This window comes from Podarcis melisellensis (assembly GCF_964234715.1).
Source record: "Podarcis melisellensis genome assembly, chromosome: 1".
Taxonomy (NCBI): Eukaryota; Metazoa; Chordata; class Lepidosauria; order Squamata; family Lacertidae; genus Podarcis; species Podarcis melisellensis.
Window position 1 is genome coordinate 11,788,083 of NC_138528.1, and position 25,734 is coordinate 11,813,816.

At 45.9% G+C, this 25,734-nt stretch overlaps 1 protein-coding gene across 1 annotated transcript; it reads left to right on the plus strand.

Moving 5' to 3' along the window:
- The first annotated feature begins 519 nt into the window (after positions 1-519).
- Positions 520-25,045, plus strand: GPR132 (G protein-coupled receptor 132). The gene is made up of 2 exons (XM_081914784.1): positions 520-753; positions 23,508-25,045. The coding sequence occupies exon 2, from the start codon at positions 23,539-23,541 to the stop codon at positions 24,538-24,540; it is 1,002 nt and encodes a 333-aa protein (XP_081770910.1). The 5' UTR covers positions 520-753; positions 23,508-23,538; the 3' UTR covers positions 24,541-25,045.
- The last annotated feature ends 689 nt before the right edge of the window (positions 25,046-25,734 follow it).

Below are 25,734 nucleotides of genomic sequence, written 5' to 3' on the forward strand. Positions count from 1 at the left end.
CGAGTTCCAGCACCTCTTTTTCTAGAAAGATAGCTCTGATTGAATGTCCACAAGGCCTTGTTTTAGGAGAGAGGGGGCGGTACTTTTCTCCATCCCCTTTCTCAACGCATCATTTTACAGTGGTACCTTGGGTTAAGTACTTAATTCGTTCCGGAGGTCCGTTCTTAACCTGAAACTGTTCTTAACCAGAAGCACCACTTTAGTTAATGGGGCCTTCTGCTGCCACCATGCCTCCAGAGCACAATTTCTGTTCTCATCCTGAAGCAAAGTTCTTAACCTGAGGTAATATTTCTGGGTTAGCGGAGTCTGTAACCTGAAGCGTGTGTAACCTGAAGCGTACGTAACCTGAGGTACCACTGTATAGAGTTTATCATGTTGCCTCAAACTCGCCTTTTCTCCAAACTAAAAAAAAGGCACCGTCCTCTCTGCTAGCGATTATACTAACAATTGCAGCTGTTATTTTATTATTTATTTCTCACTCCTATTAAGTGGGCAGTGTTGAAACAATTGAGTTAGTTGTGTAGGGTTCTTTTCTTTTTCTTCTTCTGTTTTCCCCCCACCCCTCCCTTTGTTTGGAGCATGAGCTAACACCACAACTGACTGTTACTTCCTGGCCCCGGTTTCATGCATGTAGGGGGAGAGAGACAAGTCGATGCCAGCAGTAGCCGGAGGACCTCAGCTTCTTCTTACACTCCTTCGTGAAAAGAGAGCTCCAAGGCACTTGAGAAGAACCGGGAGCTGCTGATCGCTAAGGTAAGCCATCACTTGTGTTTTCTGGCACTGGCGTTTTTTGGCAGGGATGCCCCATTCGGTGCTCGACTGGGGTTGCCCGTGTGGCGAAACGCAGCGCCACCCTTTCCAGCCTTACTCAGAAGCCTGCCTTACTGAGTCCAGTGAGACTTATTCCCTCATAGAGAAAGCAGCTGTAGGCTGATGACAGGCAATTATATGCACACATAGATAATACATAGCTAAAAGAGAAGCACCATTGCTCAACATTTCCACATGCATCTTCGTGATCACGCTGACGGAGAGGTTTTTGTGACAGTTCAAATACCTTTTGCATTGCACGTGTGTCGTTTGAGACTGGGAATGTTTTCTTTGTAATTCCGTTTCACATCAGTTTTGCATGCCAGCTTTTTTTGGGGGGGTGAGGAGAGGAGAAAAGGTATATATAGTGCTATTTCGTAGGGAAAGAGGTGAACTCACCATGAACGCCTCCCTTGTTCTCTTATCGTGGCAATGGCGCCCACCTGAGAAGTGCCAGAACTGAGTTCTGGTGAGTTCTGCCTGAAAAAAAGCCCTGGGTATACATTTTTTAATATAAATATATAATCACCCCGAAGCCTCACGGGTGGAATGCAAGAGTAGGACCTCACAGTTCAGGGTGTATATCACAGGAAATAATGTGTCTGTCACCTACAATAAGCTCTCATAGAAAGCCACTGCCTGTCGGGAACCAAGACTGGAGAGCTGGTGTAATGTAGTGGTTGGAATTATCAGGGAAAAGATCTGTGAGACCCAGGTTCACATCCTCACTCTGTCCCAAAACTTGCTGGGTAACCTTGGGCTGGTTTCTATCTCTCTGCCTAGCCTACCTCTCAGGGTTGATTGTCATGATCAAATAGGTGTGTGGTTAGAATATTTATTCAGTACGAATTGTAGTCGTTGCAAAATCCGGATTAGGAGAGTGAGATTGTGGTGGCTGGATTTGTGCATTTGGCTGAGGAGCTGTAGCTCAGCAGGAACTTCCAGACAACGTGTTTGTTGATCGTTCATCCTGATTTTGTTTTAAGGAAGGTTGCATGAAGCTGTGTGGAAGAAAGTGAGAGCCCACACTTTCCAGTGCATTTTCGCACTTTCTTTATTGCAAAAAGTCCGATACTTTGGGGAAGTGGGTTTCTTCTGCAAGACTTCCCAATCAACTTAGACTTGTTTAACCTTAATTTGTCGGCATGTGATTGAATCCCTTACAAAAACAGTGAGATCGATGTCTATTTCTTTACATGCACAAGATCCCAAGTGTGATCCCCATTTAAGCATTTTAAGCGTTGGTCTCTGCTGGGATGTTAAAGATCTGCTTAAAGGTAAAGGGACCCCTGACCATCAGGTCCAGTTGTGGCCGACTCTGGGGTTGCGGCGCTCATCTCGCTTTATTGGCCAAGGGAGCCAGCGTACAGCTTCCGGGTCATGTGGCCAGCATGACTAAGCCGCTTCTGGTGAACCAGAGCAGCGCATGGAAAAGCCATTTACCTTCCCGCTTTGACGTGCTTTCGAACTGCTAGGTTGGCAGGAGCAGGGACCGAGAAACAGGAGCTCACCCTGTCGCGGGGATTCGAACCGCCGACTTTCTGATCGCCAAGTCCTAGGCTCTGTGGTTTAACCCACGTCACCCGTGTCCCCCACATCTGCTTACCAATCAGCAAAGACTGTGTTGGGCTAGATTCAGCAGCTTTAGAAACCCAGTGTAAGTATCAGACCAGGGAAATCTAGCTTCAAATTCCCAGTATTCAGATTTATTCAAAAGGCGGCAAGTGATTCAAATTCCCACTCAGCTACGAAACTTACTAGGTCAGCTGAGGCTAGTCATTATCTCTCAGCCTGCCCTACCTGTCACGGTTGTTGTAGAAGAGGGTAAAATGTAAGAGAGAAATACATGTGTGCTGCCTCTAGCTGCTTGGAGGAAAGGCAGAAAATTCCTGCAGCAAATAACTAAATCTGTATGCTCACATGTTTTCAGGCACGAGATCTTATAGCCATCTCTGTACTTTGGATATCTGCTTGTTGTTGGGCTTTTTTACGCAATGTTTGTATGTAAATTGCTCCCCTTTTGACCTGTGACATCAGACAGCCAGGACTATCTGCTAACTGGGCAACAGGTTTCCCACCCACTCCTTTTTTTCCCTGAGGGTGCAGGGAGGTAAAGAGTCTATGGTCACATCCACAGCATACATTTAAAGCACACTTACATCACTTTAGGAGTCATGTTTTCCCCACCCTCAGAAGAATCCTGTGAACTATAGTTTGTTAAGGGTGCTGGGAGTTATAGCTCTGTGAGGGGTCCCTTAGCAACTCAAAGCACGCTTAACGAACGACAGCTCCCAACATTCTTTGGGAGAAGCTGGGGGCGTTGTTCAGGGGGTTTCATTGGGGTTTTCTGTTGCTGTTCATGATGTTATTTCTTTGTACCTTCATTTTTAGATCTTACTATGATGGAAACTGTTCAGTTTGGCTGTGTATTTTCAAAGCGTTTTATGTATCGTTCTTGACCACTTTCCTTCCGTTTGCAATTATGTGAATCTTTTAATGTGGTAAATGGCCTGGAGCGTGGTTTTAACGATGGAAAGGTACAAATAAAATGATGGTGATGACTGTTTGAAGTGGTATAAGAGTGTATCTTGTGGATGTGAGCTTAGTGGCGGGCTGACCTTGTCTAATTCCAGCTCTGAATTAAGAGTAATAATAATAATAATAATAATAATAATAATAATAATAATAATAATATTCTATTTATACCCCACCCTTCCCAGTTCAAAAACCGGGCTCAGGGCGGCTAACAACAAATTTAAAACACTTAATTGTAAAAGCAGCATAAAATACAATATAAAAAACATGAATAATAATAAAATTCAAAATTCAGATGGCTGTGACTTCTCTGGAGCTCAACAACCCAGGGATCCTCTTTCGTTGCCTCATCTTTATTTCACAACCAAGGTTGCTTTGTACATTCCTTTTTTTTTTTTTAAATATTTTTATTAGTTTTTACACATATTAATGACAATACAAGACAAACACAAACATCAAAAAACAAACAACAAAAATTGACTTCCCCATGCCTTCCCTTCGCCACATCCTTGTTTTACCATTTTTCGAGCAACTCATCAATCAGTCTTTAGTTAAGTCCCTTTTGAATTTCCTTAAAGTTTAAGATTTACAGCTGTAGTTCTTTGTTTCCTACCCCTTAACATCTTATCAGTCCACAATTTTACAGTAATTTTTTAGATATGTTTTAAATTTCCCCCAGTCCTCTTCCACTGTCTCTTTCCTCTGGTCACGGATTCTGCCGGTCATCTCTGCCAGTCCCATATATTCCATCACCTTCGATTGCCATTCTTCCAGAGTAGGTAATTCTTGCATCTTCCAATACTTTGCCAACAGGATTCTTGCTGCCGTGGTTGCATACATAAAAAATGTCTTATCCTTCTTTGATACCAATTGGCCGACCATGCCCAAGAGAAAAGCCTCCGGTTTCTTTACAAATGTCCACTTAAGGACTTTCTTAATTTCATTATAGATCATTTCCCAGTAGGCCTTAATCTTTGGGCAGGTCCACCAAAGATGGTAAAAGGTACCTTCAGCCTCATTACATTTCCAACATTTGTTATTGGGCAGATGGTAAATCTTTGCAAGTTTGACTGGGGTCATGTACCACCTATAGATCATTTTCATTATATTCTCTTTCAGGGCATTACATGCTGTAAATTTAACACCGGTGGTCCATAACTGTTCCCAGTCGTCAAACATAATGTCATGACCAATATCCTGTGCCCATTTAATCATAGCTGATTTCACTGTTTCATCCTGTGTATTCCATTTCAGCAGCAAATTATACATTTTAGATAAGTTTTTAGTATTGGATGGTTGCTTTGTACATTCCACCCATTCCATTAGCTTTTTAAGAAAATGTGAAATTGAGAGTTGGCAGGAGGCTTTTTCATTCTTCCATCCTCCTCCCAGATGCACCATTTGCCTTTCTTCCCTGTGACTTTGCTAAGGGCTCTGGATGATAAAAGCCCAGCACCATGATTATTGCTTCTGCGTCCCACTTCTCATTTGTGGAGGGGCCTTACCCTAGAGGTCAGGGACAAACTTTGCACATCCCTTCCTTGTTGGACGGTTGCCTGTTTTTCTGCTCTGTAAGTTGACTCACTGCTGCTTCCTTTCCCAGTCCATGGTTGCTGTAAGCTTTGTGTTTTCGTTTTAATTTGGGCGTGAGCTAATTTGCACTTCCTTTGGATGATTTAGATGTAGGGACATCCACAATATACACATAAACACAGAGAGAAAGAATTGCCTTTATTTATATATTTTTAAAAAGTGCATATTTACACAGGCATGGCTTCATCGAAAGATTCCTAGAAAATGTAGTTTACCCTTCTTCTTCTTCTTCTTCTTCTTCTTCTTCTTCTTCTTCTTCTTCTTCTTCTTCTTCTTCTTCTTCTTCTTCTTCTTCCACTCATAGCCGAGTAAGATTGTCTTCCATAAACACAGTTTTTAAAATGAGTCCGTAGTAAGTGACTGTGGAGGCCAATTCTGGATCCACACATCCTTCCACAGTGGGGCCATTGGTTTTCGGGCAGGAGTTGATCACAGTGTGGATTTGCCAAGCATGCCTTCCTCTTAGCACGTTTCTCCCTTGCGTCCTGAGTTCGAGTGTCTTCAAAGCCCATGGCACCTTTGGTAAAGGCTGTTCTGCAATTGGAGCACTCGCAGGCAACTGTTTCCCAATTGTTGGTGTTTTATACTACATTTTTAAAGATTTGCCTTCAGACCTCTTTTGTTGACCACCAGCATTACACTTTCCATTTTTAAGTTCAGAATAGAGTACAGTGGTACCTCGGGTTAAGAACGTTCTTGAGGTCCATTCTTAACCTGAAACTGTTCTTAACTTGAGGTACCACTTTAACTAATAGGGCCTCCCGTTGCCACCACACGATTTCTGTTCTCATCCTGAAACAAAGTTCTTAACCCGAGGTACTATTTCTGGGTTAGCAGAGTCTGTAACCTGAAGCATCTGTAACCCGAGGTACCACTGTAGTTGCTTTGGAAGACGATAATCAGGCATCCGCACAACATGACCAGTCCAGCGAAGGTGATGTTGAAGAATCATTGCTTCAACACTGGTGATCTTTGCTTCTTCCAGTACACTGATATTAGTTCGCCTGTCTTCCCAATTGATGTGTAAAAATTTTCAGAGACACCGTTGATGGAATCTTTCAAGGAGTTGGAGATGGCGTGGTCCATGTTTCACAACCATACAGTAAGGTTGGTAGGACATATCTTTGTAAACAAGCATTTTGTTTTCCTTGCAGATGTCCCGATCCTCAAACACTCTGCACTTCAATCGGGAGGAAGCCACACTCACAGAGCTCAGGCAGTGCTGGATTTTGGCATCAAACTCTGTTGCAGGGGTGAGGCAGTTCTCCATAGACATTGGTCAGTGTAGCTTAGATTGTAGAGCCAGGGGCCTAAAGAAGAGATGAGGAACCTATGGCCCTCCAGTCATAGTTAGACTCCAACTCCCATCAACCCCAGCTGGTGTGGGCAATGGTCAAGGATGATGAGAGTAGTAGTCCAACAACATTTGGAGGGCAACGGATAAGCCTGGCATAACAGGATCTGGACCATCAGGGCTGGACCAGGCCTTTGTTGTTGTTGTTTAGTCATTTAGTAGTGTCCGACTCTTCGTGACCCCATGGACCAGAGCACGCCAGGCACTCCTGTCTTCCACTGCCTCCCGCAGTTTGGTCAAACTCATGCTGGTAGCTTCGAGAACACTGTCCATCTCGTCCTCTGTCGTCCCCTTCTCCTTGTGCCCTCCATCTTTCCCAACATCAGGGTCTTTTCCAGGGAGTCTTCTCTTCTCATGAGGTGGCCAAAGTATTGGAGCCTCAGCTTCACGATCTGTCCTTCCAGTGAGCACTCAGGGCTGATTTCCTTCAGAATGGAAAGGTTTGATCTTCTTGCAGTCCATGGGACTCTCAAGAGTCTCCTCCAGCACCATAGCCAGCCTAAAAGTTCAAGGAGGGGCACTGAAAAAATAGAGGGGCAGTTTATTCCTTGTTGGCATCCATTTGCCTCAAGGGTCAGTGGGGTGCACCTCCAGGGGTGAAGTCAAACCACTGTGTTAGCAGCACCAAAGTGACCTCTCTGGGGTGCAAGTCTGGGCAGTGTGTCTGGAGGTCCTGGGCTGCCCAGACAACAACCACCACCCCTCTCGGCTTTGCTGATGTGCTTCAAGGGAAAGCAGAGCAATACATCTGGCATTAGCTTGACTGAAGAAGTTGCTGGAAGGAGACATCTAAGACAACCATCTTAGGGACTCCACTCCAGATATGTGTAGGGTTTACTCCAGAGCCTTTCCTTCTCCTGAAGATATCCTGCAAAGCAGCAGAGGTTTAGGATCAGAGCTTTCCTTTGCCTAGATGGGCTACCTTCCCAGGTGGATGAGCCCTCTCTGCCTCTCACTTCCTTCTACAGCACATGCAGAAACCGCCATCTTGACCATTGGACCCACTATTGGTCCTGTTCACTCAATCCCCTGGAGCCTGTCTTCGCATGGAGGGAAAGTCCCTAACTCACTGAGGGTTTGAGACCCATCAGCTAGCCTCTCCTGGTTTAGCGATCCAGTTTAAGCCCTTTCCCGAGGTGTGGCTACTTTTGCCTGCTGACAGCTTCTAGGAGCCACAGGTGAGATCTGAGGGACCAAAGGTGGTGACCAAAGGTGGACAAACTACCCCAGAAGGGACATGACGTGTCCCCCAACAGATGTACTATACTTCCCCTAACCCTTATGTAGTCATCCCTATGCACTCATTCATGTTTTACTGTGGTGTAGTGGTTAAGAGCGATAGACTCGTAATCTGGGGAACCGGGTTCGCGCCTCCGCTCCTCCACATGCAGCTGCTGGGTGACCTTGGGCCAGTCACACTTCTCTGAAGTCTCTCAGCCTCACTCACCTCACAGAGTGTTTGTTGTGGGGGAGGAAGGGAAAGGAGAATGTTAGCCGCTTTGAGACTCCTTTGGGTAGTGATAAAGTGGGATATCAAATCCAAACTCCTCCTCCTCTTCTTCTTCTTCTTTTTCTTCTTCTTCTTCTTCTTCTTCTTCTTCTTCTTCTTCTTCTTCTTCTTCTTCTTTTCATTATGGATAATAATGATCATAATTGCTGTTACCTGTACAGGCTCTGTAGTGGCTGTAGGCCAAGTCAGGGAGCCAGTGTGGTGTAGTGGTCAAAGAGTAAGACTAAGACCTGGGAGACCAGGGTTCAAATCCCTACTGGGCCATGAAACGCACTGGACAACCTTAGGCCAGTCACTGCCTCTCAGCCTAACCTATGTGACAGAGGATTAAGTGAGGCAAGGGAGAACCACAAAGGCCACCTTGAGCTCCTTGGAGGAAAAGTTGGGTTATAAATGCAATTAAATAAAGTAATTAAGTAATTTAAACACTGAAAGGAGCAAGCAGGCCAACCTCACATCTCTCAGGTTCTGCAAATGATAGAAACTTGCTCTTCTTTTATAAAAATGAAAGCTGGGGATCTGAAGAGTATGGTTCATTGGAGAAGGGAGTTGCAATGAATATACAGGCTTCTTTCTAAATTCCCATTTCCCCAAATTTTGCTATGCAGTTCTCCAGCCAAGAATTGTGTACAAAAATGCACCTGCTACAGTAAAGTGTACATATAAATGTGTCCATATTAGTAAAAATGACATATAAAAAATGAATTGCATTGTGAGAAACGGCTTGTAAAAAGGTGTCTATTCGGCAAAACTGCCTAGAAAAATGAGGAAAATTTCAGCCTATAATGTGGATGAATTTTCGCAAGGGATTTTTTTGAAAAAGAAATTTGAAAATTGCATTGTGTCAGGTGTGATGAGGGTGAGAATGGGGCTTCAAAGGAACAATCAGAAGCTTAAAATTCCCAGTTATTCCTTTGATCGAGCAAGATGAGCTGGTTATTTCCCTGATCGAGCAAGCAGGCCTCCCAACATCCACCCAATGTGATTCTCTTTCAAACCTCCACAGTTTAAAAGCAAAACACAGAGGGATTGTTTGAAAGCGCAATCTCACCCCATCCAAGGGCACCTTAACTCAAGGCTTTCAAATACCCCCATCCCAAGCTTTGCAAGCCGATCAGCACAATGCTGAAGGCTTTAAAATGAACCCCCATCCTCAGATGTTTGTAGGAGAAGCATGGAGTAGAGGGCATCTGAAAGCCCTTGATAAACATCACCATGCTATGATGTTCCCCAAGGGCTGTTTGAAAGCCCTGTGATTCCCAACAATGGGGGCTTCAAAGGGAAGCCTCACCTGATGTAATGATGACATTTGGTGATTGACAGGTGGGCAGCCCTGCATGCCTGTCAACTTTGGCTCACTGGGATGTGGGTGGGGCTAAAAATCAGGCTTCTCTGGCCAGAACAGGTTCCCTTAGAGCCTCTTCATTGGTTCTTGACATTCCAAAAAGAAGGCAATTCATCCCTTCCACCCACCTTGGTGCATTACTGATGCAGCAAGCTGGGAACAATCTGCTTTCGCTTTTGATATGCTCAGCTCTTCTGTCTCACCCCACTAGTTGTGAAGCAACCACCATAGCTATGGTTTGTCAGATCAGACATCCCACCTAATAGGTGGTGCGCAAGCTACAACTTGCAAAGCCACTTGAAAGCATGGCTGCTAAGTCTGGTTGGAGAGCAAATCACAGAAGCTTCTGAGAACTGCGCACATCCGCCCTGTGTGGCAAACCACTGGCCTGCTTGTGGTAGTAGCCTTCTCAGTGAAGGGCATTTAGATCCTGAACTTCCTCTGCCAACGCATGTTGGCCATTGGATCCTCCAATGTATTGCTTAATCAGCCCCACTGCCCCCTCTAAGCAGTGTACATAGAATCATAGACTTGGAAGGGACCACAGATATTATCTAGTCCAGCCCCCTGCAATGCTGGAATCTTTCGCCCCACATGGGGCTCAGATCCCAGGACCTTGAGATTAACATTCTCATTCTCTAGCGGCTGAGCTAGCCCTTGTGGAACAGTATCAAATATTCAATAGACAACACCAGTAAAATTAAACTTGGAAACAGATAGACATAATGAAATGCATCAGGGTATAGATAAATAATCAGCAGTTTTTTAAAAAACGATACAATACAATACAATATGATAATCTTTGTTGTCATTGTCCCATACAGAACAATGAAATGGAAAAAAAACTACATCAGACATTCAAAAACCAACAAGCCTACTATCCCAGCTATCCCAGCCTGGTTATCCCCCTAAAAACTCTGATACCCCATAATTAAATACAATATACTCCCATAGAGACTACCTTACACTGTGTTTAAAACCAAAATCGCATTTGGATAGAAACTGTTTCTCAGGTGGTTAGGGTGGCGCTATGGATTAAACCACAGAGCCTAGGACTTGCCAATCAGAAGGTTGGTGGGGTGTGTTCCCGTTGCTCGGTCCCTGCTCCTGCCAACCTAGCAGTTCAAAAGCACGTCAAAGTACAAGTAGATAGATAGATAGCTCCGGCGGGAAGGTAAACGGCGTTTCCGTGCGCTGCTCTGGTTCACCAGAAGTGGCTTAGTCATGCTGGCCACATGACCCGGAAGCTGTATGCTGGCTCCCTTGGCCAATAAAGCGAGATCAGCGCCACAACCTCAGAGTCGGCCACGACTGGGCCTAATAGTCAGGGGTCCCTTTATCTTTACCTTACCTTCTTCCAGAAGACAGAAGCTGAAAGAGTTCATTTCTGGGGTGTGCACTATCCTGCACTGTCTCTGCAGCTTTCTTGTGACACCTGGAAGCATAGATTTGATCCAAGGTGGGAAGAGTGCACACCTAATAACATTACATTTCTGGGTAGGATCACTTAAACTTTTTAGCAGTCGTCAATAAAAGCACAGCAAAAAGGCACCAGTCTAATATCAAAAGGCAGGGAGTTTCAGAGAACAAGTGTTGCCGCACTAAAGCAAAAGTACCGGTTCCACAGATCACAGCAGTCAAGTCCTACTCAGAGTAGACCCACTGGAACGAAAGGGTATCTTTGCCGTGTTCATTAACCTATGGGTGTACCCTGCAGAGGATTAAGCATTGGCATCAACCCCCAGATCCTTATAATACATACTGTTGCCAAGTATTACTTTCCCCTCGAGATGGTAGGCAAATGAGTCCTCCAGCAACTAATATTCTCAGGTGCCCTTTAAATGTTACAGAAACTAGACATGACAGGGGTTTGGCATGGGATGGAACCCATGAGGAAGACTCTCACTCTCAAGGTTCTTTCGCCTTGCTAGCCTGTGGGCAGCGGAACCAAGCTGAAAATACCATTTCTTTGCAACCAATTTGTGGTTGCTGAGCTTTGTGAAGAGGAAAGAAAGAGTTTTGCTAGCTGCCTTGTGGTTTGGTGTCTCCAGGGCCACCCATGCCCAACAGAGTGCAGGATACCACAGGCCCTTGTAGAGGTCTAGAAGACATTCAGGTATCTACAGTGGTACCTCGGGTTACATACGCTTCAGGTTACATACGCTTCAGGTTACAGACTTCGCTAACCCAGAAATAGTGCTTCAGATTAAGAACTTTGCTTCAGGATGAGAACAGAAATCATGCTCCGTTGGCGCGGCGGCAGCAGGAGGCCCCATTAGCTAAAGTGGTGCTTCAGGTTAAGAACAGTTTCAGGTTAAGTACAGACCTCCGGAACGAATTAAGTACTTAACCCGATGTACCACTGTATCCGTTTTGCTCAGGAACTGGACAGAGACAGCAGAAGGAGGAATAACTGGGTATTACCTTGGAGTGATCATTTCAAATATTTTCAAGAAATCTTGTAAATACAGCTGACAGACAGATAGTTGGATAGTTTTATTCTGTATTCCTCTCTGGTCCTCCCCCCACCCCAGTCCTTTTAAAATTCTTTATTCCTCTCTGGTCCTTTTTTCTCCCTGTGTGAGAGGCAGGGAAGGGGAGATCTCCAAGGGTGAGAGGCTGGGGAAAGAAAGGGATACTCCCAGGTGAGAGCTGGGAGGACACACCTTTTTCTGCATGGGACAAAAGTTAAGATACAGTGGTACCTTGGTTGTCGAACTTAATCCGTTCCAGGAGTCCATTCAACTCCTGGGACTGTTGGAAAACCAAGGTGCAGCTTCCGATTGGCTGCAAGAGCTTCCTGCACTCAATCGGAAGCTGTGTCGGACATACAGCTTTGAAAGAACGTTCAAAAACCGGAACACTTAAGTACAAGTAACAAAGCATTTGAGAAACAAGGTATGACTGTATATCTGTGAGAGAGGGCTTCACATTTTTCTATCTCTCTTTCTTTAGCTCTCTTTTCTTCCTTTCTTCTTTGTTTAGATTAGTTTGTTTTTTATTGTACTACGCAAAAGTTTTAATAAAACCTCGGTTTTTTTAAAAAAAGGAACTGGGTAGAGATGGTAGCAAGCAAATGAGAACAAGTTATTATCTAATAACCCTGGAATGTATGCTACTAAGGTTCTTTTGTCATGTTAGTTTCCCCTGTAATTCTCATAGCCAACAAAGATCAAATTAATTCCCCATTGTCATCATCCTGTGTCTATACTATTCTATAGTAAACTACGCTCAAGGCGGATCACAACTCGGGGGAGGGGGCGGAATTTCCCCACAATTCATAATTTACAGAATACAATAAGCTGCTTTATTTTTGCTTTGTGTTTATTTTTATTTAAAAGAAAGAAGGGGGAGTAACTCAGGGTCCCTTCTACAAATCTATGATTTGATTATTCAATGAAATAATCGGTAAGTTAGTGAAAGCCTCTCATCCAAAAATATTCCACAAAATTGAACTATACGCTTAATAAGGTCTAACAACAAAATGCAAAAAATAATAATAATGCATCACCAAAAATTAAATCTGGGTGTCAACAGAAGCCTTGAGCACCACACCACCCTGATCACAGAGCAGCTCACAAAATATACTATTACTATAGCGCTTGCCAACCTGGCACTTTCCAGATGTTCTGGACTGCAAATTCCCATCAGCCCCAGCCAGCGATGGTGGGAGTTGGCATCAGGAGGGCACCAGGTTGACAAAGCTTGGAAGACGAGGTGGTAAACATCTAAAAACTGGATCAGTTCTAACCCAGTAACCTAACAGTAAAGTCAACAGGAAATTTGGTTGCAGTTGTTATTTCTTCACACACACTGTCTGTTTTTATCAGCTCTCCCACACTGGCAACCCGCATTACCACGCAGGCAGGCATGGCCTGGTGTGATTTCCTGCTTGGTTCAGTATCTAAACACCTCCGTTCTTTTCACTTTCCCCTACAGCAACAGGACTGACTTTAAGTTTGAGCCAAGCTGGCACCCTTACCCAGAGAGGCAACAGGCAGCAGCAACCTAGCCCATGCCAGCCACTGTTTAAATTTCCCACAGTGCCTATATTTCTCCAGAATATTGTGGGAAATTAAAACGGCAGGTTCCAAACTCCAAACAGGAGGCCCCCATCTTTGGTTCCCACAATGCCCCGGGAAACGTTACGTTAAGGGCATTGTGGGAGATTCCTGGATTTGTACCTGGCTAGGACCTTCTGCATGCAAAGGAGATGCCTCACCATTGTGCTACGGTCCCTCCCAGTGATTTGGGAATCACTGCCCCTAAGGCGTTAGGAGATAATATCGTTACAAAAGTTGTGTGCCACCCACACCCTCTGCCAAGCTGCAACAAGAGCCCATGGGGTGCCAGGCATTCACTCAGGGTCTGTGTTCCTTTGGAGAATTGAGACATGGCAGAAACTGTCGTAGTTTTAAGAAATATGGCTTATTCACCTATTTACACTTCAGTCCAGATCTGACAGCATGGTCATTTCAAGAGGGGCTTGTCTCTCACAGCAAAGCAGCTCTGGAGTCCAAGGCATCTCTCCCAGCCAGCCTTCAGCCAGCCTGCCCAAGATGAATCCCAGTCTTTATTCTCCCTTCTTCTTCCCAGAACACCCTGCTAAAAACTCCCTTTTCACCTCTCACCCAGTTAACCCTGCCAACCTCCCAAAGCCCCAGTCTGTGTTCACAGCTCAGGGCAAGGGGAAGGACAGTTTTCTTGCATTGTCAATGACCCTGTATTGTTTCTTAATGTCCCTAACTTGGCCAGGTCATTTTGCATGGGCTAGCTCAGGAATTCCTCTGCAGCTTGTATTTCTCCCTTCATATCCCACTTATTAATTTCTAGGGTTTAGCGCTGCCCCCCCCCCATCTATAACAATACAGTAGTACCACTGGATACGAACGGGATCCGTTCCGGAGCCCCGTTCACATTCTGAAGTAAACGTAAGACGCAACTGCGTGTCTCCATGGGTCGTGTTTCACCGCTTCCACAACAGCGTGTGACGTCATTTTGAGGGTCTGCGTGAGCAGCAAAACCTGGAAGTAACGCACTCCGTTACTTCTGTGTCGCCACGGAGCGCAACCCGAAAATATTCATCCCGAAGCTACTTCAACCCGAGGTATGACTGCATTATGCAGTTAAGAACTCTCCCAAAGAGGAGCTTTGGGGCATTTTTGAGTGGGCTTTGAACAGATGTTTCTACTATTTCCACATCCTCTTTCATAGAACGAGATGCCTGTTCTCAGATCCTCTTTTTAAAACTAAACAAAACCTAGGAGCTGTTTCCTTAACACTGAAGAGAGGAACCCAGTCATCTTGCAGACATTGGTTGGAACTGTTGGAACCGTGTGACTTTTTAGTCCAGGGAAAAGGCAAGTAAGAGGGGACAAGACAGAAGTCTATAAAAGTCTTGTGAAAAGGAAAGTGGTGGGAAAATGCACATGAAAGTGTGGAATATACCTTGCTTTGACACAGCTCCATTGAACCACTTTGTAAGCAAATCAAGATAAATGCTCACCAAATAGGCAACGTTGTATAATCTGCAGACCTATCAGGAGGAATGCTCATAAACAGCCCCACATAAGCAAATCAGGACAAGTGCTCATTGATGTATAACCTCCCTGCAAGCAAGTCAAACAAATGGAAGAAATGGAAGAAAGAGGAAATCACAAAGGAGTGGTATACATGAGTAGCCAGTGGTGAAGGTTGGGCTGGCTAAAGCTCAGAATGAGCTCGGGCTTGCAAGAGAGGCTAGCAATAATAAAGGTTTCATCGGATATGTCTGAAACAAGAGGAGGAAGGGGCAAGCGGTAGGTCCTCTGCGTGGAGAAGATGGAGACCGACTCTGGGGTTGCGGTGCTCATCTCGCTTTATTGGCCGAGCTTCTGGGTCATGTGGCCAGCATGACTAAGCCACTTCTGGCGAACCAGAGCAGCGCATGGAAATGCCGTTTACCTTCCCGCCGGAGTGGTACCTATTTATCTACTTGCACTGGTGTGCTTTCGAACTGCTAGGTTGGCAGGAGCAGGGACCGAGCAACGGGAGCTCACCCCGTCGTGGGGATTTGAACCGCCGACCTTCTGATCGGCAAGCCCTAGGCTCAGTGGTTTAGACCACAGCGCCACCCGCACAACCTGGTAGTAACAGAATAAATGATGGAAGGAAGGAGTTGCAGCCCAAGATAGGAAGAGAGGTGGTAAAGGAACACCCATCTACTTTAAATGAATTCAAATCTCCAGGGCTTGATGAGCAGCACCGTGGGAACTAAAGGAGCTTGCAGGGGTAATCTCAGAGCCTTTGTCTATGTTCTTTGAGAATTCTTGGAGAACAGGTGAGGTCCCTCCAGACTGGAGGCAGGCCAATGTTGTCCCCATCTTCAAAAAGGGGAGAAAAGAAGACCTAGGTAAATACCAACTGGTGAGCTTGACATCAATATCAGGAAAGGTCCTAGAACAGATCATTCAACAGTCGGTCTGTGAGTGCTTAGAAAGGGATGCTGTGATTACATGGATTTCTTAATGCCAGGTGTATCTCATTTCTTTTTTTTGATGGAGTTACAAGCTTGGTAGATCAGGGGAATGTTGTGGACATAGTGTATCTTCATTTCATTAAGGCTTTTGACAAAGCCCAACTCTATGAGTCTGTTATTCTATGAAACACACAATAAAGACTGACCATAATCTATCCTTCCCGTAGGCTTTGTTCAAGCAAATCAGGATGAACACCCAATAAATAGGGAGCTGGAGAAACCCATAGTTGCAAAACCCGGCCATCTCAAAGATGATCCTAAGCAAAACTAAATACACAAACAACAAAAGCATCACAACGAGGACCCATAGATAGGAGTACACGTGTGCCCCCCCCCATTTTAATACCCCTGTTGTTCCAGCAGGCTTTGCTGCTTGACTATCCTACCCACTCCCTAAAAACCTGCCCAACCCTGTCAATATCCTGTCCTGCACTGGCTTCTGAAACAAGGTGTGTTAGCAACCTGACCGCAGCCTGAAAAGCAGGTGTTTTATCTCACAATGAATCTGGCTATTCTTAGTATAGAATAACCACAACTTACAGACACACAGCAACCGTTGCTTTCTGAAGTGCCAGTTCCCGCCAGGGCTAGGAAGAGCAGTAGATGTGCATTCGGTGTCCAGGCGCATTGACCTTACTTTTATTTATTTACTCATAACTTTATTTATATGCCACCTTTCTGATTCTGGTCCAGCCAAAGGAGCCCACAATATCGCAAAGAGCACAATGGATGCTGTTGCGAACACCCTCGTCTCCAAGTGGCAAGAGATTCCAGGAGTGCATGCACATAACCAGGGTTTGGGTTTCCTTGGGGTTTTTCCACAAGAGTTTTTCTAAAGGACTCTGAGCAACTTGCAGAGTTAATGATTAACTCTTTCTCTGCCACCCGCTTTTTTTTTTTTTTGTCAAGGGCCACCTGAAATCAGGCCAAGGGCTGATATTTGCTCACACCTTGTCTTCCAAGAATGGACTGCCTTGCAGCCAGGCTGCTCAGGACAACTTGATGATAAAGACCATGGATAGGCAAACTAAGGCCCGGGGTCCGGATCCAGCCCAACTGCCTTCTCTATCCGGCCCACAGATGGTCCGGGAATCAGCGTGTTTTTACATGAGTAGAATGTGCCCTTTTACTTAAAACGCATCTTTGGTTTATTTGTGGGGCATAGAAATTCATTCATCCCCCCCCAAAAAAAATAGTCTGCTCCCCCCCCACAAGGTCTGAGGGACAGTGGGCCAGCCCCCTGCTGTAAAAGCTTGCTGACCCCTGATAAAGATTGTCCAGAGATCCCTGAGATACCTCTAAAGGTTTTCATTGAGGGATGCTTGAAAACCTTAGCAACATAGGAAGCTGCCCTACCCTGAGTCAGACCATTTGTCCATCTAGCCCAGTATTGTCTACACTGGCTGGCAGCAGCTCCCCGGGGTTTCAGGCAGGAGACATTCCCAGCCATATCTGCAGATGCCAGAGACAGAACTTAGGACCTTCTGCATGCAAGGCAAATGCTCTAGCACTGAATCATGGCCCTTCCTTCTGAAGAAACTCCTTGAACATAGTCTGAAAATCTAGATCATCAAATTGTCCAGAGTGGCTTAAGTGAAAGGCAGTACATTCCTGGAGTCAGATACTAATATTCTTCAGCTTGAAGCAAACAGATGCATAAAAATTGACTCCTCTTCTTGGAATAAAACATTGTCCAGACAGTGTATTAAGTAATGCATTAATGTGATAAGTATTGTTTAAAACTTTACTTGCAGAACTTTCTTCCAAAACAAAACAATCAAAGATACATCCAGATAGTTCCGTAAGGCACATGCCTGTCCAAGGCATCTTCTTAGAAATAAAATAACATAATCAGAGCTCACAAGCATAGCTCTCTCTCTCTCTCTCTCTCTCTCTCTCTCTCGCTCTCTCTCTCTCTCACACACACACACACACACACACACATTAGCCTGCATTTCATCCCAAGACTGTAAGCTCCTTAGAGTGAGTAATTTGCACATCCTTCACTAACGGAGCCTGGGAACAAAGAAACAGCCACCAGCCTTCCAAGGTGGCGATTTGCAATTGAATACCTTGATTATGTGATCTAAGGTTAAACACTCATATGATAGAGCAGAGAACATTCTCAGTTAAGTGTTAACTAATCAGAGCTCAGAAAGCTCTTGGTATGCTGCTATAGAAAATCTCTAAAGTCAGCAATACACATTCAAGCATTCTACATTTTGGTGTCAGTTAAACAATTATACTTAACAAGGAGGGTGGGGAGTAGGCAGATTTCAGCCCTCACATGGCCCTTGGTCTAATTTCCTGGGGGTGGCAAAGGGGAACAGCAGGGAGAGAAAGAGAAGGAAATGAGCACGTCCCCTCCTTTGGATCTGGCTCCTTCCACCACTTCCCTGTAACCCCTGGCAGATAATCCCCAGAAGATATGTCACCCTTAGCAGGAAAAGGTTCCCCAGCCCTACTGTAGGGCAACAGTTAAGTCTGGCCAGTGAATAAGCCCTCTACAACATTCCCCATGACCCTTTGCCTCATGCAAGGATTCAGTGGCAGGTGTGCCAAGCAGAAGGGCTCCTTGTGAGACAAGTCGGTGCAGAAATGAAACAGGCTGCAAAAACTTTCCCTGAAGCTGGAAAGTATCAAAACCACAAGCGCAATGCAAATTCTAATTTGTCCAATCCTCTTTTAAAACCATCCAAATTGGTGGCTGTCATGGAGCGAGTTCTCTAGTTATCTATGCATTGCATGAAGAATTTTGTCACCTAGATGCATGGAACTGAAGCGTGGGTAGAGATAGTTTCTCTAATCCTAAACTTACTTCTCCACATTTCCACATCAGTCCTTGTGAAAATTCCCCTTCATTTTAGTGCAAATTCCTCCTAATATCCTAATTTTTTATTTTCCTTTTACACGATCTTGCCTAATACACACGTTTTTGCAAAACAGATTCCCCTAAGATAGTGCAATTTTGTATGTTATTTTCGCCAGCATGTGCATTTCTGGAGAACTGCATTGCAAAATTCAGAGAACCACAAATTTTGACAGGAGGTGTCATTTGGGGGGGGGTTGCATCATTTTGGGAAGTGTGAATTGGGCAGGTTCACCATTAAATATGAACGCCTTCAAATGTTGTGGTGCAGTTCTCCTGCAAAGTAATGTGCAGAAAGTCATGCACAAGTAAAAATAACATACAAAAACATTCCTCTTTGGCTGATTGACATCCAATGCCCTTTTAAAATGTGTTGGGGAAAGGGGGTTTATTGGGTTCTTTTTGTTACTTATTTCTATTATGTATTTTGTATTTTTATATTGTGGTTTTGTGTTGTAACCGCCCTGAGACCTGTGGGTGTAGGGCAGCATACGAATTTCTTCCACACTCAAAAGTATATTAGTCAAAACTGCATGCAAAAATCTGAGTATTAGAATAAATTCAAACCAAATGCTGACAAATTTTCATGAGGCTTATTTTTATTATTATTATTATTCAAATTTCTGCGGAAAGGTAAAGAACTTGAATTTAAGCCTGGGGGGGGGGAATGAAAAACAGGGACCCAAAACGGGCAAATCTGTCCAGCCTTAATCTATCGAAACGTGTTGGGTTTGACCTTTAAGGTGCCACAGAGCATATTCTCCCCCCCCCTCTCTCTCTTTCTTTCTTTCTTTCTTTCTTTCTAGCTGGTGCCACTTGCATAATTTCTTACACATAGTGGCACAGGAAATATAAAAGGCAGAAGGAACTGAGAAAGGATGGGGGCCTCCCTGGGAGGGATAGGGCTGTTTACGTTAACTGAGGCCCCAGGCATTACAACTTTCTCTTGACGGCAAGGCCTGCAGTTGGTTTCTGTGTTAGCTTTGCAAGAGGCGATGGTGAAAGGGCTCTTGCGCCATGCAGACGCTCTCGCTATTGAGCTCCAGTGGGCTTCCACAAGTGGAGCAAGACCCAGGCAAAATGTCCAGAGAGGAGGGAAGTCATGGCTTTGAAGCAGATCACGAGGCTCGCCAAGGAAGAAAATAAAAGTCCCCACCAGAGAAGAATCCTTGGGACGTGGGTGGCACTGTGGGTTAAAGCAAAGAGCCTAGGATTTGCCAATCAGAAGGTTGCCAGTTTGAATCCCCGCGATGGGGTGAGCTCCTGTTGCTCAGTCCCTGCTCCTGCCAACCTAGCAGTTCGAAAGCACGTCAAAGTGCAAGTAGATAAATAGGTGCCGCTCTGGCGGGAAGGTAAATGGCATTTCTGTGCACTGCTCTGGTTCGCCAGAAGCGGCTTAATCATGCTGGCCACATGACCCGGAAGCTGTACACCGGCTCCCTTGGCCAATAAAGCGAGATGAGCGCCGCAACCCCAGAGTCGGTCACAACTGGACCTAATGGTCAGGGGTCCCTTTACCTTTACCAGAGAGGAATGGCAAATCAAGTTGATGGATTACGCCGAAATGGCTAAAATGACCGGAAGAATCAGAAATCAGGAAGACCAAAATTGTAATAAGGAATGGGGGAAATTTGTAACTTATCTTAAAAACCATTGTAAACAGTTAAAATCGTTAGTGGAATTGGAATAACACTTGTTGTTCAATGGTGAATTTTCGACACAGTGGAGAAGTAAAAAAGATTTGGATTATTATAAAAGATGCAGGAGGAAATGATTAATAATATAGGACCCAGAAAGGGGAGGAGGGAAGTCCAGGAGGTTCTTTGGAATCTGGTTTCTATGTTGTATATTGGATATGTGACTGTATGGGACTGCAAACTTTTATTCTGAAAAACCATATATACAGTCATACCTCGGGTTGAAGTTGCTTCAGGTTGAGAGCTTTCGGGTTGCACTCTGTGGCGACCCGGAAGTAACAAACTGCATTACTTCCGGGTTTCGCTGCTCGTGCATGCACAGATGGTCAAAATGACGTCACGCGCATTCGCGGAAGCAGCAAATCGCGACCCGCGCACGTGCAGAAGTGCAGATGCGGGTTGCGTTCACTTCAGGATGTGAACAGGGCTCCGGAACAGATCCCGTTTGTATCCAGAGGTACCACTGTACAAGCAAATGCAGACGGGCTGGCCAGGGAGGTTTGCAAATCCACTGCAACCAGGATAGGAAAAGAAGCAATGCAAAGCTGTGTTGGGAAATAGGAAAAGAGAAAGGCCATATAGCTCAGAGGCAGAGCGTCTGCTTGCATGGAAGGAGTCCCAGGTTTAATCCCCAGACAGGGCTGGAATTTACCCCCTGCCTGAGACCATGGAGAGTCACAGCCAGTCAATGCAAATAATCTTGAGCTAGATGGGCCAGTGGTCTGACACAGCAGAAGACAGCTTCCTGTGTTTCTGTGAAAGATCAAGCGTAGCCTTCATTTGTGGGGTAAACCAGCATCAGAACCACGATGGCAGACAGCTCATCCCTCAGTCTCCTCTCGTTCTCTCTTCACTTGTTGTTGATGTCAGAGTTTGAGTCCACGGCTCCCTTGACCAACTATGTTCTTCCTGTGGGGCTCAGGAGCCCAGTTAGGTCCCCCCCCCTTGCCTGCAGAGCTAGCAGCCTCTCACCCTTTTTCAAACACTCCCTTGTGGGGTGTTCCCTCAGTTTCCTCTCCCCTCTCGAGAGTCCTGCAGGCAGATGCTGCTGCCGCCCCTGGTCTCTGAGCTGCCCCACCCCACCCCAAAGAAAGGTGTCTCCTTATACTGCCCCACAGGGGCCTGGAACCTGCCTGTCCATTCCCAGCAGCAAGGGCTGGCAGACTGACTGGCTGGGCTCCCTTGCCCGCTTGCTTGCTTACTCCGAGGCCAACTCAGCTCCTGGCAACCAGTGGCGTAGCTACCTGCTTGGGTGCCCGGTGCGGCGCACACGTCCTGCAGCCAGGGGCGGAGCGAGCTGCCCAAGGGGGCGGTGCAAACTGCCCACAGGGGCAGGGTGAGCCAAGGCAGAGTGCACTGCGTGGAGCCTCTCTGGAGCCTCCCCCTCAGCTGTAGGGCGGCTGAGGCTGTGGGCAGACGCAAGCCCCACGCTGCTCGAAAAAGTAGCACGGAGCTTGCAGGAGAGATGTCTGGCTCAGGCACACTGCAGGCCCCGCGGTGTGGCGCCCAGTGCCCCCCACCTCACCTAGCTATTAGTGGTGTAGGATGGGGGGGGTTGCAGGAGTTATTTTTCCAAAAAAAAAGGGTCGAGAGCCCAATTTTTATTTACTTATTTTAATAACACATATTTTTGCCATTTTGTCACACACACCCCTCAGTGATGACACCCGGGGCAGTCCGCACCCACCGCACTCCCCTTCCTACGCCACTGACCAGCACCCCCTGACCAGCCACAAAGGCACCATTCATCTGCTGAGATTGTAGCCAGGCCTGCTGCAACAAACAGCTGTGCAAGCCTTTGGGAGGCAGAGATGCGAGAGGGCATCAGAGGAGGGAGGGAGGAAAGGAAAGAGGGACAGAGGCCAGTGCTGCCCACAGCATCCCTGACCATTATTCAGGGCACACTGGTTGAAAACCACTAGTTTATGTATTTAGTTTTGCTTAGAATCGGTTTATCCAATTATTTGTTGCTTTATTGAAATCGTTTTTAAAGGGCAAGATTACTGTACAATAGGGCTTCCCAAACTATGGTCCATGAACTTCATTCAGATGGTCTGCAAATTATCATGGGATTTGCAGTTCAAGATGGGAGACAGAACTTCTGTTGCATTTAATATTCACAATGATCTTTAACCACATTTCATTGCTTCTTTTATCATAGTTTTTTTATTGTACAACAATTTGCATTCCATTTATCAGACAGCATCTAGCACAGCACTTTGGAATAGCTACAACAAGCAGAAAAATCATTCAGTGGTCTGCCAAGAACCTCAGTTCTCGGGGTGAGGGGAGTTGGGGAACCCCCGCTCTAGGAAATTGGGTTGAGAGGAGAGAAACAAATAGAGACAGAGATTCTTGGTGACATCACAGGTGCTGGCCAATCAGCACTATACGCAGCCACCATTAAGCTTGACACAAGATAGGAACAGTATGTTTGGGGTGAGTGCAGTGCATATTGTGCATATTAAATTTGAGACACATCCTTGGCTTGACACTCTGCAAGAATTTTGCAAACCTGGCTGTGATTTTAGCCTCTTGAGTCATTTTCAAAACTAAAAGTTGGAGAGCTAGAAAATTCCCCAGGCATGCTCTGTTTAGGTATTGCATTTATATTCCATACTTGCAGGGTTCAAATAAAAACCAAATCCTTCTCAAGCTGCCAGGCAGCCTCCCTTCCTGCCCCCATTGACTGCTACACATGGGCTTGACTGAGGTGTAGCCCTGTGTTATGTACTGAAGTTCTCACCCTGGGCCAGCAGGGGGATACTGTAGATAGTTCAGGTCCACATATGCAAATAAGGGATCGAAAGTGACGTTCAGTGATTGGATAGTTACAGAAAGTTGTTACAGTTACGTTGTACTGGAGCTCTATATAAGCAGGCTGGCTGAACCCTTCAGTTCAGTTCTGTTCTGGCCTATGAATAAACAAGAGCTGCTTGAAGAATCACTGTGTCGTCTGATATGTTCACCCACAACTTAACACCCTGGCTGCCATAAAGGTGGATTGGGGCCTTCTTAAAGGGGCATTCGTGCAAGGCAATCCCTTGCAGATCTTCTCAAGCCCCCCCCCCCAGCCCTACCAGGCAATGCTGGGAATTGAACTTGGTACCTTCTGCATGCAAAGCAGCTGTCCTACCACTAAGCAAGAGCCCTTGCCCTTTCATTAGGGGCTTTGCATAAATGGTGGCTTTCGAGGGGGGCTTGAAGAAAGATCGCAGGCCAGCATTGGCCTGTTCCCATTCCTTAGCACATCTAACTTTCTCCGTTTTGCTTCCAGACCTTCCAAGGGCCCAGATGAAGGAGCCCAGATGAGTAACGCCACGTGCAATTCCACGGCCATGCCGTACAAAGACAGCCAGCATCTTCTGGTTGCGGTATACAGCACCGTCTTTATCATAGGCATCCCAACCAACTGCTTAACTGCCTTCTTGACGCTCGTTCAGATTCGCAAGGGAACCATCGCTGCCGTCTACCTCTTCGGCCTCTCCCTTTGCGAACTGATGTACCTGTGCACCCTCCCTCTTTGGATCCTGTACGTGCAAAACGGCCGCGATTGGAAGCTGGGGGACCTATCTTGCCAGGTGACAGGATACATCTTTTTCTGCAACATCTACATTAGCATTCTATTGCTGTGTTGCGTCTCTATCGACCGCTACGTGGCGGTCGTGTATGCGCTGGAAAGTAGAGGGATACGGCGCCAGAGGACGGCTGCGATAGTCACCACCTCCCTCTTTGTCACGGTTGCTGTGATCTATTGCCCCGTTTTTTTCCAGGAAGAAATACAGCAAACGAAAAGCAAGATCTGCTTTGAAACACCGCTCAACCGCCGTATAGCCTTTTACAACGTGGCACGGTTCTTTGTGGGCTTCCTCGTTCCATTCACTCTGCTCCTTTTCATGAACTACCGGATCTTCCGGTGTATCAAGAGCAGCTGCAGCCTTAGCCCACCCCAGAAAACGAAAGTGAAGCACCTGGCAATTGCCATCATTGCCATATTCCTGGTCTGCTTCGCCCCTTACCATGTGGTGCTCCTCATCAGGTCGGGAGTCTACTTTCTCCGCCCAGCGGAGAGCTGCAGTTTCGAGAGAGGTGTCTACACGATCTCTGTAGTGTTCCTCTGCTTCTCCACCGCCAACAGTGTGGCCGACCCCTTCATCTACGTGCTGGCTAGCGAGAACGCCAGGCGTGAAATTTGCCGGGCTTTCGCGGCGTGTGGGATTCAGCTGTCCAGCGGCTCCAAGACGGACAGCAGCAAGGTTGACGATTCCCAAAGGCCGCCGAAGGAGACAGGAAATAAAGAGGGCAGGTAGCACCACCTCCTCTGCAGGACTTGTGTGTTAAAAAGCAAGTGGGTGGGAGGCAACGCCTTCATCTTCCCCTTGTGTCACTTGGGCTGAGTCACAACTTGCCCACTTTGGGGGATAAGCACTGCCCAGTGCGGTCTCGTTTGCATTGTGCGCAATGAATAGCCCTTCCAGCAAATCCTGGCTGTTATGCATATCAGGATGATGTCATGATGTCGTGATTTGCAGCTGAATCTGGGGAATGCTTGTTGATGCACCAGTGAAGGACCCCACAACACTGGGAGACCCTGCTGGTGAAGAAGCTGGCGTCGCTTGTGCATGGTTTATTATTTATTGTCCCCTGTACCAAGAGGAAAGGGTTGGATTACAGCAGTTCAAGAGAATTCTAAATGCAGAGAGGAAACTATTGCATTACCTCTTTGGTATATCCTTTTTTTTGTGTGAGATATTGGACCTTGTACAAAAACTCACAAGTTTGTATCTTGAATAAACGACCCACTTCATCAGTGCATGCTCCACGTCTAATGTTCACAACAAACGCTGCACAGAAAGCATGTGGCTCTCTCTCTCTGCATGAGGGGGTTAATTGGGGGGGCAGTCACACTAGAGCAGGCATGGCCAAACGTGGCCCTCCAGCTGTTTTAGGAGTACAATTCCCCTCATCCCTGACCACTGGTCCTGTTAGCTAGGGGTGATGGGAGTTGTAGTCCCAAAACAACCGGAGGGCCAAGTTTGGCCACCACTGCACTAGAGCAACTGTTTCACACAGTTGTTGATGGTGTCATCATTTAAGATGTCCGTGTCTGCATGGCAAGATCCTTGTTCTGGCTCCCAGTTGCCAAAGAACAAGGAGGATTCTTTCCAAAGACTTTAATGTTTAGATTGCTGCAGTTACATATGCAGATAGCAGGTATCGGGCAATACATATAAACAATCCTAAACACAGCTGCTCTACCTGCCAAAGTGTTGATTTGACACTGTTACCCCCTTTGCTATCCTATATACAGGAATAGGGCAGGCAAACTTAGATATATAAATAAGTTTGTAGAGCCTATCACCTTCCCTCCCTCCCGCCTCATCGCTTTCAAAATTAACCTTTATATCATTGCATTTTGTACATTTTCCAGTTCTAATTATACTCATTACAAAATGGCTCAAAATTTCTCATTACAAGTCTTTAGACAACCCTGCTAGTGATGT

Coding starts and splice junctions, on each gene's coding strand:
- GPR132 (XM_081914784.1), top strand. CDS start 23,539: ATGAGTAACGCCACGTGCAATTCCACGGCCATGCCGTACAAAGACAGC.